This window comes from Gorilla gorilla, chromosome 5 (assembly GCF_029281585.2).
Source record: "Gorilla gorilla gorilla isolate KB3781 chromosome 5, NHGRI_mGorGor1-v2.1_pri, whole genome shotgun sequence".
NCBI lineage: Eukaryota > Metazoa > Chordata > Mammalia > Primates > Hominidae > Gorilla > Gorilla gorilla.
In genome coordinates, this window is record NC_073229.2 from 73196514 (window position 1) to 73212104 (window position 15591).

The 15591-nt window shown below is 37.6% G+C and overlaps 1 protein-coding gene across 1 annotated transcript in view; it reads left to right on the forward strand.

Moving 5' to 3' along the window:
- GFRAL (GDNF family receptor alpha like) overlaps positions 1-2296 on the forward strand; it is a 74612-nt gene extending 72316 nt beyond the window's left edge. Inside the window, exon 9 of the mRNA XM_004044227.2 lies at positions 1593-2296. Coding sequence (XP_004044275.1) covers positions 1593-1656 — 64 coding nt within the window. The 3' untranslated portion in view covers positions 1657-2296. The remainder of the gene's footprint in view (positions 1-1592) is intronic.
- Positions 2297-15591: the final 13295 nt, after the last annotated feature.

Genomic DNA, 15591 nt, shown 5'->3' on the forward strand with positions numbered 1-15591 from the left:
TCTTTATACATATGGGTATATGTCTGTAAAATTTGAGTAGCATAAATGTTAATGAAGAAATATACATAAGTATGTATACAGCCATATATACATGTAAGTACATACACAAACTATATCAGTAAGATTGGGCCTTCAGAGGAACAGAAGTATTCACTGGAGATTTATCTTATGACATCCGACACCTAGAAAGATTAATTCAGTCAACTATACAATATATATAAACATATCTTGCTCCTCCAGAGATCTCAGACTTAAAAAGGCCTTGACAATTAGGCAAATAAAAGACTGGCATGAGAAGGTGTATGGTGATACCAAGGGGTCAGGTACATACGGACATCCTAATTTATTTATTTTTAAATGCAATGCCAGCTAAACAAAATGTATCCACTGTTTGGACCCAACCCCTCTAAGCATTTAATTTGTTGTTAACTAAAATCAGTACCAAAACACACTGCTTTTCTCCAAGGCCTTAAAAGTTACATTTGTATGAGAAGACATTCCATGGGTTCTAAGATATGGGTTGAAAGCCAAATAATTAGAGTCCATTGTTAAGAGGGAAAAATAGCATTTGGAATTTATTAAAGTTTACTTTATTTGGTTTTAAGTACTTGAGAACACTGTTTAGTTATTGTTCCTGCCTAGATATTCCATGACAAACATTGTTACAAAAAAATATGGACAGTTTTCTGGCCCAACAAAAACATCTTACTTTAATGGTTCTCAATCTTTACTTCTTAACTACATACAGAATGTATAAAATTTACACCTGTTCCATGATCCCACTGGTTTTTAGATATTACTGTTTTGCTACAGATACAAGATATAGACTACTCATAATTCCCTATGTATTTGCTGTAACTTCATCTTTTTTCTCACCTGCATAGAAGGCATATCCCTTTTTTGGATGGCAGTGGGGGTGTTATTATTATGGACAAATGTTTTGAATTTATTCTAATGTGTATTTCAAAGCAAATTATTCATACTATTAAATATATTTGTATTTAGTTACAAATTATTTTCATATAATTTAAAATTTATCATAATGTGTAATCGGAAAACTCCAGGCCCAGGATAAAAGAGACAAAATTTAAAGCCATTATAAAAAGAACAAACTGAAACAAAAGCATCATTGGCAACAAAACCTGTGTTGCCCCACACCTCGAGATAAATAATGCTCCCTAAAGAAAGAAGAATGGTTGCTATTTCAGACATTGTTCACTCACCTGATGGTCAAGCCCAACCCATGTGAATACCTGTCTTCTGTAAGGAATAAGATAGTTGCATTTGCTTCATGTTATGCTATATTCAAATAGCCCAGAGCCTTCAAAGAAGTTTGCAGAGAAACAACTAAAAATTTAAATATTTGCAAAAAGAACGGACTTTTTAAAACATGATTACTTGGACATCATAGTTAAAGGTGTGATGCTCCCTAGAAAGACAATATGATATTTTACTATTGGGACTTTACCTTCTGGAACTTGATTATTTTTTTCCTCCAGGTGCAGACTCCAGCAAAAATGCAAACACACACAAGCACATTTGTGAAATCCTTAAAATGGCATGTTGTTAACTTTTACTTTTATTTTATACAGAACTTCCAGAATATCAAGTAAAGCAAGAGATCCTTCACCGATCCAAATACCTGGAGAACTCTGATTCATTAGGAGTCATGGACCCATAACAATCACTCTTTTCTCTGCTTTTCTTCTTTCCTCTTTTCTTCTCTCCTCTCCTCTCTTCTCCTCTCCTCCCCTCCCCTCTCTGTTTCTTTTTCTTTTTCTTTTTCTTTTCTTTTTTGTGGCGGAGTTTTGCTCTTGTTGCCCAGGCTGCAGTACAATGGCTCAATCTCGGTTCACTGCAACCTCTGCCTCCAAGGTTCAAGTGATTTTCCTGCCTCAGCCTCCCGAGTAGCTGGGATTACAGGTACCCGCCACCACGCCCAGCTAATTTTTTTGTATTTTTAGTAGAGATGGGGTTTTGCCAAATTGGCCAGGGTGGTCTCAAACTCCTGACCTCAGGTGATCCACCCTCCTCGGCCTCCCAAAGTGCTGGGATTACAGGCGTGAGCAACCACGTCGAGCCAACAATCACTTTCTTTAAAGCAAATCCTACAGCTGGTCAACACACTATTCCATCTGTCATCGAGAAAGAAAATGTTAAAATAGACTTAAAAATATTGCTTTGTTACGTATAATAATATGGCATGATGATGTTATTTTTTTCTTAATACTCAAGAAAAAATATATGGTGGTATCTTTTACAACACTGGAACAGAAATAAAGTTTCCCTTGAAGGCAAAAGTGTTATCCCAAGTCACATTTTGCATAATTTGCTTTATGATGAATATAAACGCATATCATATTAATTATTTGCATCATAATATGACATAGTTAGCAGGTTTTATGATCAATTACATAAGTTCCCATTAACTTGCCAAAAAAAGTTAATATATATATCCAGCGTCTGTGTTATTTGTATATTTTCGACCATTTTGAAATCAGTCATTAATGTATTAGCATTGACTTTAAGTTCCTATATATATTTGATTAAATGAAAGCCTTAAAAAATTGGAAGTGACATGTTTGAATTTTGTAATTTGAATACTATTGAATTTTACTTTTTGACCTTGATATCTTCATTTTATTCCCATAAAATGTAAAACAACTACATTGGCTGAAAGAAAGTCAATGTGCGCTTCAATAATCATAGATTTTTGTGAATTAACTCTTTCTAGGCTAATTATGAGGAACTTCTGCAATAATAAAGTAACACCATAATTGTTACTTTTTACAATATTCCTATACTGTGACTTTTGGCCTGGTTTGACATCAGAGTATAATTGTGATTAGAAAATTGTAGAAAATATGTTTATTAGTTAGAATTTTAATACATATTTGCTTTTCAACTGCCTGCAATTACACTAGTACCTATTACTCAGAATAATCATGAGGTTGTATTATCTATAGTGGCACAGAGGCACAAATATTCAATAACCTGAGGATATCATACTAACCGTGGCATATTTACAATTAAAATTCAAATATTTTCTGCTCATTTGGTCTCATTTCTATTGCTATTCACTACACTTCAGATTAAACTGTCTATGTTAAATTAAATTTGGAGTTAACATTTGGCTATGTTTACTCAAAGTAATTGAGAAGCCATCGTTTATCTTTTAAAATAGAGAAGAATAAATTGATGAGTCACAGATGTTTCTCAAGGAGTTCTATATATTCCAGTGGCTAATGCAGAGTATTAACGTGAAGAGAATGCAGGGATTTCCTTCTCCAAATCACTGCCATGTAATTTAGGCTTGGTAATGTCTGGGAAAATGCAAACTGTTCTCTGGAAAACTGAGAAAAGAAGTCAAGTTCCTTCTAGAAACATGCTTGTGTTGAGCAGAGAAGGGGAGAACAGAGTGTAAAATGGATGGCTTCCCTAGGAAACAGAATCTTGTCTCTTAGGACAGCAGGAATAAGTAGGCAAAACCACAGAAGGGGGAATCAGCATGAAGCATTTAGGGAACACTAAATAGTCACCTATCTCTAGAGCAGAGAGTCCAAATTGAGAAAGTGTAGGACACACAGCTAGTAAACATCAGGACTAAGACACTGAGATACCAGGCTAAGGAGACACTATAAAAGTGGAGTATGGGCCTCCTAGGACATGGTCCCCATATTCGTTGTCTTCTTTTACTCTTCAGTCCTCTGGGAAGCCTTTCCTAACATTTTCTTCCCTGTAGGTCAAAGATTCTTGTTCAGTGCTTCCCAGCACCTGGTACTCCCCCATCTTAGACTACTACACTTCACTGCCGCGGCTTCGTTTATTATTTTTGCTTAGTAAATTGTAAGCACCCTGATTGAGTCTGTTGGCTCATCTTTGTTTTCTATTCCTTAGCACATAGAGTATGCTCAATAAATAAGTGTTCAGTGACAGAATTGCTTCATTTGGAATCCTACAAAGTGCTGCAAAATAATTTTAAGCAGATTTTTGAATAAAAAAGTTATGCTAGCAGACATAGAAATGGACTATAAAGGACTAAAACTGATGCTGAAGAGACTGCTTTAAAGTGTACTAAATTAGTTAGCTAATAAATATTGGAAGCCTGCACTAATTTGTTCATTCAATACTTATTTATCAAGCATATACTATGTTTCAGCCACTGTACTAGGAACTGCAGATACAATCCTGAGCACAGTCTTCCAGTAAATTTGAAAAACAAAGTAAACAAGGTAATTTTTGAAAGTGATAGATGCCATAAAGAAGTGAACAGGCTGCAGTGACGGTAGAGTGATGTGAAGAGAAAAATTAGCAGTGATGTGAGAGAATGGAAGGCACTTCACAAATCTCACAATTTAGAATCAATGGAAACTTGGGGTCAGATATTTGTATGAGTTGAGATTGTAAGGATCATGGTAAGAATGAGTGTTGAGTGTATTTTGATTTGTGCCATTAGGTAAACCATGTTGCCAATTAGAAAACTGGCTCATACAAGTGGAACTTGGAATGGGAAAGGGGAATATGCTAGTTATTTTAGGGTCCGTTCCAATTTTCCTCCACCTTCTCATACACCCCTAGGAGGCTGACATATATGCAACATAGTCCCCTTTGTCCTCTGGCTTCCATTTGGTTGTCGATAGTGAGAAATGGTAGAAAATGGGGGAGAAATTCTCCTGGACTCCTTGCTGAGATGTCCCCACAGGCTGGCTGTTTCCTTCAAGTGTTTCTATCAGTGTGGCCTTTTCTACACACATCTTTCCTGGATGGCAATAAACCTTTCCAGGCCTTCTCCCTGCAGGCTTAGTGGTGTTAACAGCTCAGTCAATGCCATTCCTGAGTTACTGGACTATGCCTTGAGGTTTTTCAACTGCCTACACCTGTATAAAGAGTACCTAAATCAAGCATTCTAATTGGAGTATCCCATCTGCTTCCTGTTGGTTCCCTGACTGACACTGGTAAATATTTCAAGTTTAGATCAATTGACTTCCTAACACCAGTGACATATCCATGTGGAGTCACCTAATAGTCAACAGGAAAATATGATTTTGGCACTGGTAAGTGGGATCAAGCTAGAACAATTAAATTTCAAGATGTCCGGTATCTTCCTTACGTCTCTCTCACCCCAGATGAGAAAGCAAATTTACCCTTGTGATTTCTAGGGGGAAAATGCTGTAGGATAGGATAGCCAGATCACCAGGTGGCACAGATCACAGACCTCCCCGCAGAATAATTTGACCACTGATTAAATTCGCTCCAGAGTAGTCTCTTTCCTAATAAGTTTTTGTACCCCTAGCTGCTTCTGCATATTTACCCACAGCCTCTTTTCCTTCACAGAATCCTTTCCATAAAACCCACAGGTGTTCCTGGGATCCGGGAGTCAGCCGAGCAGTACCAGCTGGAACTCTGCAAGGTGAGTCAGAAAGGTCTCTCTGGAAAGAGCTTTAGGGCAGTAGGAAAACAGGGACTTTGTGGTTACTCCAAAGCTGAGGCTTGCGTCTGTTCCTACTTTTGAATTCCCTGTGAGAGTCCTGAGAAACAGATCTTGGGGTTATTAAAACATGCATCCTTTTTCATTGCCATGTACAGTGAAATGAATACAAATGACTTGAGTGAATAGAATATTTCCTTTTTATTTTTTAGAATAAAAATATTCTAAATTTTTCAAATTGTGAGCTCAACAAATGCAGGAATCAAATCTGAGTGACTAATGGTCAAACGATGGCACCACTGCTTTAAAGGCAGTGCCGGGTTGGCACGTACCCTGTATGAGCCAACAGTGCAATTTTTACATATCCCTGTCTGCTTGCTCTGTTCTTTCACAATTTGTTCCCCCTCAGAACTCTGAGATGAATACCATCTGGGCTGCAATGATTTACTGCACTGGAGTTTCTCAAGTTGTTCCCAAAGTGCCTCTTTGAGGCTTCAATGTCTATTCAGACCACACTGATTGCACCCCAAAACTTAGGGTAGTAGAATTGGTGTTTCCAAAACCTTAGACAAGTCAATTGCAATAAATGTATCTTTAATAAGGGTTTCCATAATACAGTTGTTTATAATCTTGGTTCTACTAAGAAGGAAACGTGCCTTTAAAACACAGTGGTTTAAATTTATATTTTGGCAATATTGTCAGATTCAAATATAGATAATAGAGTCATAAAACTTCATAAAACTATAGAGGTTCTCCATCTAGTGCATATAATTACGTTAATGTGTCTATGAATTATAATATGTAACTATCTTGGGTATAATGGATTACTTAATATTTGCATATAATTTTAAAATCTATACCAGTGGCACTAGAGCCATAATTAGGTATATTTTCTAAATATTTTATGTCTGGGTAAAAACAATTATAAATATAAAACAGCCATCTTTCAAGTAAAATGTTCATTTGTAAACCCACTTTGCTTTGGATATATGTATGTAGTACATAGTAAGCAGAGTTTGTGATTCACAGTTTAATGCTTTTTAACATAAAACTTACATGTTTTATTTTCTATGGATATACATGCTTAAAAGAACTTAAGGAGAATATATTCTCATGGTTACCCAAAAGCTGTCTATTACTTTCCATCAAATAATATTGGAAGACAGAAAAATTCTATATATTTATTTAGGGTGGCAAACAGTCAAACAAAATTACATTAAAATATTTTTGAGATTTCACTTGATTTTTCTAATGTAAGTTACATTGCTGGTTTTGCAGAAGTTACATGACTGGTTTTGCAGAAGTCTATTTTTATAAGGTCAGTATAATTAAATGCTTAGTGAATGCTTAATTCCATGTGTTACATTCTTTTTTTTTTGAGACGGAGTCTTGCTCTGTTGCCCAGGCTGGAGTGCAGTGGTGCAATCTTGGCTCACTGCAACCTCCACCTCCCGGGTTCAAGCGATTCTCCTGCCTCAGCCTCCTGAGTAGCTGGGATTACTTACAGGTGCCCGCCACCATGCCTGGCTAATTTTTGTATTTTTAGTAGAGATGGGGTTTCACCATATTGGCCAGGCTGGTCTCGAACTCCTGACTTCATGATCCACCCACCTCGGCCTCCCAAAGTCCTGGGATTACAAGCTTAAGCCACCACGCCCGGCCACATTCTTTTAATACTTGGAAACAAATGTAATTTTTACTCTTCTGCCTGAAAATTCTAATTTAGTGAGTATTGAAGATAATATGCCTCTTAAGAGTAGCAGAAGGTATTAAAAAGGAAATGTAAACATAAGAAAAGGAGTAGTCATAAATTCAAAGGTGGAACACATATCTACAAACATCACATACTCATTACAATATAATTATTTTAATCAGTGGGATTACAGAAAATAGTAAAAGCAACTAAACTATATAAGATTATTCTACATGCTTTACATACATTATGTGGTTTAAGTCTGACACAAACTCTGTGCCAATTGTCTATTTACAGAATTAAAATAAAAAATAAAAAACCCGATAAAGAAGTTAAGCAATTTCCCAAGCTTCAGAGCAGAAAATTGGTAACTGAGGACAGATATATCAGATTTCAGAATCTTCCATCTTAATTTCTAAGCTTTATCACCAGCCATCTCCAGCTGTAATTATGTAATTCTTATACTTTAAAAAAGGACCAGGAAAGATCTATTTTAAATATTCTTCTCTAAAGTATTATCATTATTAACTTGCATGTCTGAATTACATGTATGAGGTGGAATACTTTTACCTGAAATTAAAAATCCTAATAAAAAATACATAATTCCTATAACATAAATTCCAGATGAAAGCATCTATAGGATTGGTGAACTTAATGGCTCAATGAAATCTTCAAAGACTCGAATTTTTCTTTTCTGCCATGCTTACAGTTGCTGAGTGGATTGTACAGTTCAGGACTTATTTGAAGACATAGAAACAAGGGAATTCAAATTACTATAATTGACTTAGTCTAGTCAGAATTGACCCTGAATTACCTAGGAGAAGGGTGGACTCCCAAACAAAATCCATTAGCAAGGATGAACAGGAGAGGGCTTTTGGGTAGGTAGCAAATAGTTTATGCTACAAAAGTCTAGATTAACTTCACCAATTAAATACAAAGTAAAATGGCTTCAAACAAGTAAATCAGATTAGTTGGGTTTAAGTTCTACTTTTCATTTTGTTATTTGGAACTAAGTAGTCCACACCTAAGACAGTGTTTCGCTATGTTGACATCTATGGAAGTGCTCAAGTTCTACCAATTTAGGATTTTCTATTTACTAATGAACAAAATTTGTCTATTATGAAAAAAATGTTGACTGTTTTGTATTAGCAAAATAAATATCACCTTTTAATGAAAACTTTTCCAGAGACTTGGGGATCATTCATTCATTGAGAAGGAAAGAGATTAAAGGCTATGCAGCTGACAGTTGAGTTGCAGAATACAGTGAGTAGTGGAGGAATCAACACTGCTTGGGTTTCTCCTTGATATGGTTTGGCTGTGTCCCCACCCAAATCTCGTCTTGAATTGTAGCTCCTATAATCCTCATGTGTCATGGGAGGCACCTAGTGGGAGGTAATTAAATCATGGGGGTGGGTTTTTTCCATGATAGTGAATAAGTCTCACAAGATTTGATGGTTTTATAAAGAGGAGTTCCCCTGCACACACTCTATTACCTGCTGCCATGAAAGACATGCCTTTGCTCCTCCTTCACCTTCAACCATGATTGTGATGCCTCCCCAGCCACGTGGAATTGTGAGTCCATTAAACCTCTTTTTCTTTATAAATTACCCAGTCTCAGGTATCCTCATAGCAGCAAGAAAATGGACTAATACACTCCTCTTTTCTGAGAATTCCATTCCACATAAAAGTACTGTTTAGACTACTTATCTATTGGCTAGACACCTTTGCCTTAGTAGCTCAGAAAGGGTAAAGGAATAAATGTTTCCCAGGTAGTAAAAAAGATATGCCAAATCAGTGTACCATTAAGAACAGGAGGGGAGTGTTTAGAAGCCAAAGGTGAGATACAATATATAAAAGGAAACAATGTGAAATAACTTCTAAAATGTGGAAACTTAAAATAATTGTTTGTTAGGCAGTCTTCGCAGATACCCTATTCTCTTGGATGAGTCAAAATTAGTCTCTGCAAATAAAAAGTGATAGGAATAAAATATTAGAATTTAAAGATATGTAGTAGGAAAGGAAAACAAAATGTGTTACTGCCCCTAACATCTCAATAATAGAGAAAGAACATGGAGATAAGTTTTGAGGATTTTGACAGAATGAAATGATAGATTGGAATATAAATATTTATCTAGCATTTTCATGATTGCATTGAAACTTGATGGAACTGGGGATGGGGTATAGGGTAGTAGTGAATAGAAGTGGGACTCCTTATTGGCAGCAATATTGAAATACAGGTGTATTGTTTATTATATGATGAAGTGTTTTTCATATGAAGTAATATATTCTATTGTATTTGTTCATATTTTAACCATGCAGCTAGGTAATAAAGGAAACAAAGTGTTGTTCTATATAATTATTCATTTACTTTATCATCTTAGAAATACTGCAAATTTCTTTCATCATAGTATTAATCTTTTTCTGTTTTTCTTCTTCCTTTTCTCTCATCTTGTTTTCCTTTTTTCATAACAGGAGGGGAACAAGCTCAGGAAAGTTAGCAACAGGCAATAAATAGAATGCTCTGAAAATAGCTAACAAGTTTAGCTCAACTTTTTTATTTTTATTTTTTGATATGGAGTCTCGCTCTGTCCCCCAGTCTGGAGTACAGTGGCTCGATCTCAGCTCACTGCAGCCTCTGCCTCCTGGGTTCTAGCAATTCTCCTGCCTCAGCCTCCTGAGTAGTTGGGATTACAGGTACCTGCCACCCTGTAGGGCTAATTTTTGTATTTTTAGTAGAGATGAGGCTTCACCATGTTGGTCAGGCTGGTCTTGAACTTCTGACCTCAGGTGATCCACCCGTCTAAGCTTCCCAAAGTGCTGGGATTACAGGCGTGAGCCACCATGCCCAGCTTAGCTCAACTCTTCTAGTCATTTAATACCCAATTATCTTTCACAAATACATTTTGATGGAAATAAAGCTAGTGACGCTTATTGATGTAACAGATACAGGAAATAGGGAAAACCTAGAATTCAGTGTGGTTACACAAGATTTTTTTTTCTTTTTTTTTTCTTTTTTTTTTTTTTTTTTGAGATGGAGTGTTGCTCTGTCGCTCAGGCTGGAGTGCAGTGGTGCGATCTCGGCTCACTGCAAGCTCCATCTCCCGGGTTCATGCCATTCTCCTGCCTCAGCCTCCCAAGTAGCTGGGAATACAGGTGCCCGCCACCATGCCCAGCTAATTTTTTTTTGTATTTTTGTAGAGATGGGGTTTCACTGTGTCAGCCAGTATGGTCTCTATCTCCTGACCTCGTGATCTGCCCGCCTTGGCCTCCCAAAGTGCTGGGATTACAGGTGTGAGCCACCAAGCCAGGCATTTTTTTTTTTTTTTTTTTTTTTTTTTTTGCCTGGAGTAGAGTGTGATTAGCTGAAAAGGAAAATATGTGTTTGATCTTTTTGTTTTTGTTTGTATCCAGCTGTATTTTAAGGTAGACGTAATTGTTCAAATATTTTTAATTGGCAGTTTTTATATGAAAGTAGAGACCCATAATAAAGTCTACCTCAAATTAGTGTATGAATGTTATTTAAAATCACGACAATAGAAGAAACCACATAACAAAAAAATGTGAGAAAAGATGGAAAATGACCAAAAAATGACTTGGATGATTACAACACTTAGCGGTCTGGAAGAAGAAGGTGAGAAAGTGAGAAAGCAAGGCTACTATAAATGGGTGGCTAATGAGAAATGAAGGCTAGCAGAAATAAGCCAAAAGTGTAGAGATTTTCAAGATGGAGAGCATGTTCAACAATGTCGGATATTGCCAAGAGACTGAATAAAATAAGGGCTAGAATTTAATTTTGGCTTTGGTAGAAGGAAAGTCACTGAGATCTTAAACAGATCTTATAGATGTGGTGGAGACAGAGGCCCAGTTGCAGTAGATTGAAGAGAGATTGAGGAATGAGGAAATGAAGGCAATGAATACTTACAACACTTCTGAGAAGTTTTGCACTCAAGAGGAGCATTACAATGGGTGTTTATGTGGAGTTTCTGTAAAGTATGAGGTCATCAACAGAATTGAGAGGAAGATGTTAGAGATGTGAGAAGAGAGAGAATGTGAAATGGTTATCTTGGGGAATAGATAAATTTAGTAGGGAGTATAGGAGAAGCAATATTGCTAAGCCTGCCTGCATTCAAATCCTCACTGACTCACTTGTTTTATAATTTGAGTCAACTTACCTAAATTCTCTGAACCTCAGTCTTCTCAACTAACAGCGATATGTCCTGTTAATTTCCCTAACAAAGAAATTAATTGCACTTACCTTACAGGGTTTGAAAGGAATAACTTTGTTAATATGTGTAAAGCCATTAGTAAGAGGTATATGTGAATTTTCTACTAGGTAATGATTACAATTTCTCAAATCACCTGACTTTTTGAGATTCTTGGTCAAAAACACAAAATATGTCAGTATAGTTGAGCGATTTTTCTCCATTAGATACAGAGAGCTAGATTTTACCACAGCTGGAGTTTTCTGAAGTAAGTTCGATGGAGAGAAGAAGCTGCAGCAGCGGAAGTTACCTATGAACGCGTGGTTTAATGTTGAGCCCTTCTGGTGGTTGATGGGAATACAGCAAACGGGTCATGGGCAGTTAAAGATAGTTGGGGCCACAAGGCATAGTGATCTCACTGGAAATCAAGAGTTGTTGAAAGAAAAATGCTGGATTTGGTACAGGTAGTTATTAGGCATGAGCCGGACAGGAGAGGGCTCTACCGCCACCCACTAAAAATCTCCGCCTCTCTAAAATGATAATTTGGCAGCACCAGAGAGAGGCCATTTCCTGATGGTCCACACCTGTTAACATCAGAATGTTAATTGAACGTAGGCCCTAAGGAGAAGCACACTCCCTGGGCATGCGCATCAAGAGATAAAAATGGTGCAGTATATTCTTTCAGGAGCACACTCCATTGGAAGAGGGAAGAAAGCTTCAGATGGGCCTGCATATAACTTCCTAAACACAAGCGCCTGCTCAGTGCCAAAGGATAAGGAAAGCACTGGGCATGCAGAAAGCCCACCCTATGGAAAGAATCATGGGAAAGGGGTGAGCCTGTAAGTCTCAAGATCAAGGTTAAAGGCCCTTTTTTGCTGTCTTCTTTTGCTCTCTTTTCTTTCTTCCAACTTCAGGTGCCTGATTGGGTCTCTTTCAAGAGAATTTTCCTTTCTTTCCTGTTCTAAAACCTTTCTAAATTTCCACTCATGCTCTGAAACTTGCATTGGTCTCTTTTTCTGCTGTATGCCCCTCAGTTGAATTCTTTCTTCTGAGGAGACAAGGACTGAAGTTGCTGTGGAATTGGTGTGGATTCACCGCCGATAACTCGTGGTAACTCGAATCTCTTCCACTGCTAACAGTTTGAGAAAGCTGGAAAAAATGGGGGATGGGGGTAAAATCAATTTCAGAAGTTATAGTCACTAGAAGTGTTAGAATGGTCGCCTGAGTTGGAGGGGGCATCAAGAGAAAATATTACATGTAAATGAAGTGGACAAGAGCTAAGAGGTCACGGTATGTGTGGAAATATTAAGGCCACCAAGGATAATAAAAGTAGTGACATAAGCCAGGCACAGAAAGACAAATTCTGCACAATCCTACATGTGGAGTGTGAAAAAAAAAAAAAAATCAAACTTAGATTAAAATGGTGGTTACTAGAGACAGGAAGTTGAAAGGAATAAAGAGATGTCAATCTTCAGATAAAAAATTGATGATGCTTTAAGACCATGACACATCAATTAAATCAGAACTTCTAGGAAGAGGCATGGGTATCAATGACTCTAAAAGTTTCTCAGGTGATTATAATGGGCAGACAGAGTTGAAAGCCACTAAATCAATGCTACTCAAAGCTTGGCCTCCAGATCAGCAGTGTCAGTATCATGTGGAAGATGTTAAAAATGCAAATTCTCACCCCACCAGACCAATTAAATTAGAAACTCTAGAAGTGGAACCCAGAAAGCTGTCTTTAACAAGCCCCCTGGGTGATTTTGATGAGGACTAATGTTTAAGAACCATAGCGCTGGGCCAACTGCAGTATGGCTGGTGCCTGGACACTCCACCCCATAGTCCCATTAATTTTTGGCAGTTTCCTCCCACAGCTCATGTTTGTCAGGACCTTGAGGTGGGTTTTATATTCTTCTTGATTCCCTTTTCTGCTTCCAAAATGTGTCTCCTTATTGCTGCTTCAAAATACCCCAAATCATTGAGGAGAATGTCATTAAACTTGGTTAGCTATTATTTTTCCTTATTATCTACTTCATTTACTGTATTAGTCTGTTCTCATTCTGCTAATAAAGACATACCTGAGACTGGGTAATTTATAAAGGAAAGAGGTTTAATTGACTCACAGTTCCACAGTTCAATCATGGTGGAAGGGAAATGAGGAGCAGTCACATCTTACATGGTGGCAGGCAAGAGAGATTGTGTAGAGGTACTCCCCTTTATAAAACCATCAGATCTCATGAGACTTATTCACTATCATGAGAACAGCATGAGAAAGACCCACTCCCATGATTCGGTTGCCTCTCACTGGGTCCCTCCTACAGCATGTGAGAATTATGGGGGCTACAATTCAAGATGAGATTTAGGTGGGGACACAGCCAAACCATATCACTTACTATGCTTCCTATAATCCCCTCTCATTCATGAGTCCAGTGTTTGACTCAGTCCACCCCCCTAATTCTTGCTTTTCCTCTGTAAAAATTGTATATATTTATGATGTATAATGTCCTGATATGCATACATGGTATGGAAAGGCTAAATCAAGCTATTTTACATATGCCTTACCCTCACGTGATTTTTTTTGTGGCAAGAACACTTAGACTACTCTCAACTATTTTCAGTATTCAACATATTGTTATTAACTGTAGTCACCATATTTAAAATAAACCTCTTGAACATATTTCCCTTGTATAACTGAAATTTAATGAGAGCAAGGAGAAAGTAGCATGAAGAGGTTAAAGATGTAAGGGAGTTGGCCGATAACCAGGAGTGAATTCCTGAAGCCCAGTGGAAGGATCTGAAAGGGCAAAGAGGAATGGAAGACAGGATCCTACTGGGAAACAAAGAGTGAAGAAATAAGCACAAGACAGTGGTTGGTCTGGAAATCTGGACCTTCCCATAGCATTTGAGGCTCTCTTGGATTTGTCCTAGAAATCACCATGAATAAAGGATCTTGGAATAAATGATGTAATGTAAGCTGGAATTTTGTGGCCGTCTGAAGAACTCAGAGTGGCCAGTCTTGCCCCTTGCTGGAGAGATCATTAGACATGAATTCTTCTTTCCTCATGGGGAGGAGAAAGGAAGTTTTCAAGGGAGAAGGAGAAACAAGCAGTGTCCGAAGCCCCTGCAAACTGTGACCTTGTAGGTGTTGCACAATTACATGGTTTGAAGTAATATTCTTAGTAAGTACTAAAAGAAAATCTGCAAGTGATAACTCATATTCAAACATAAATACAAAATCCTTTTTCAAAGACAATAGAAATGGATGAACAATTATCTGATTCCCTGATGCCCTATGGTTGGCTATAATGGATTTGTTCAGTTGAAAATAAGCAACTGAAGGACAGCTAGGTATAAATAGGCTCAGTTTACTAAGCATTTCTAAAGCCTGCTACTACAGGAAGAAAACCAATTGCTTCGGGTCTGCTGATTGGTACTTGTTTCAACATGAAGAAAAGTTTTAGTTAAAATAGGAACTTAGGTCATGTTGTCATCATTTCTTATTTAGAGTAATATAATAGCTCCCTAATTTTTGTGCCCATTTGCACACTTGGCCCTCCAATCTGACTTTTTTTTTTTTTTTTTGAGACATAGTTTCGTTCTTGTTGCCCAGACTGGAGTGCAATGGCACGACCTCAGTTCACTGCAACCTCTGCCTCCTGGGTTCAAGCAATTCCCTTGCCTCACCCTCTCAAGTAGCTGGGATTACAGGTGCACACCACCACTTCCGGCTAATTTGTAATTTAGTAGAGATGGGGTTTCACCATGTTGTCCAGACTGGTCTCAAACCCCTGATCTCAGGCTATCTGCCCGCCTTGGCCTCCCAAACTGCTGGGATTACAGGCATGAGCCACTGCACCCGGCCGACAATTTGATTTTTCACCTGCCCCCGTATTACTTAAAATGTTTCAGTGGCTAGTCAGTGCTTTCAGGTTGCTGAGTAAATTACTTACCATAGCTCTAAAGCTACAATTAGCATAACTTAGTGATTGAAAGCACAGTCCCCAAAGTAAGACTTCCTGGGGTTGAAGTTAATTATTTCATAATGATTAGCTGGGTGATTTGGGGCCAGTTAGTTAAACTGTGCCTTTGTTGCTTATGTATAATGAAGAAATAATATAGTACCTCTTTCATAAAGTTGTGAAGATTAAATTACTTGGCACTTACAAAATGCATAGAATAGTGTTGGTGTGGAGCAAGAACTCCATAAATGCTCGCTATTATTGATGATCTTTCAAGCAGTTTCTATGTGATTATCCCTGTCTCCCCCC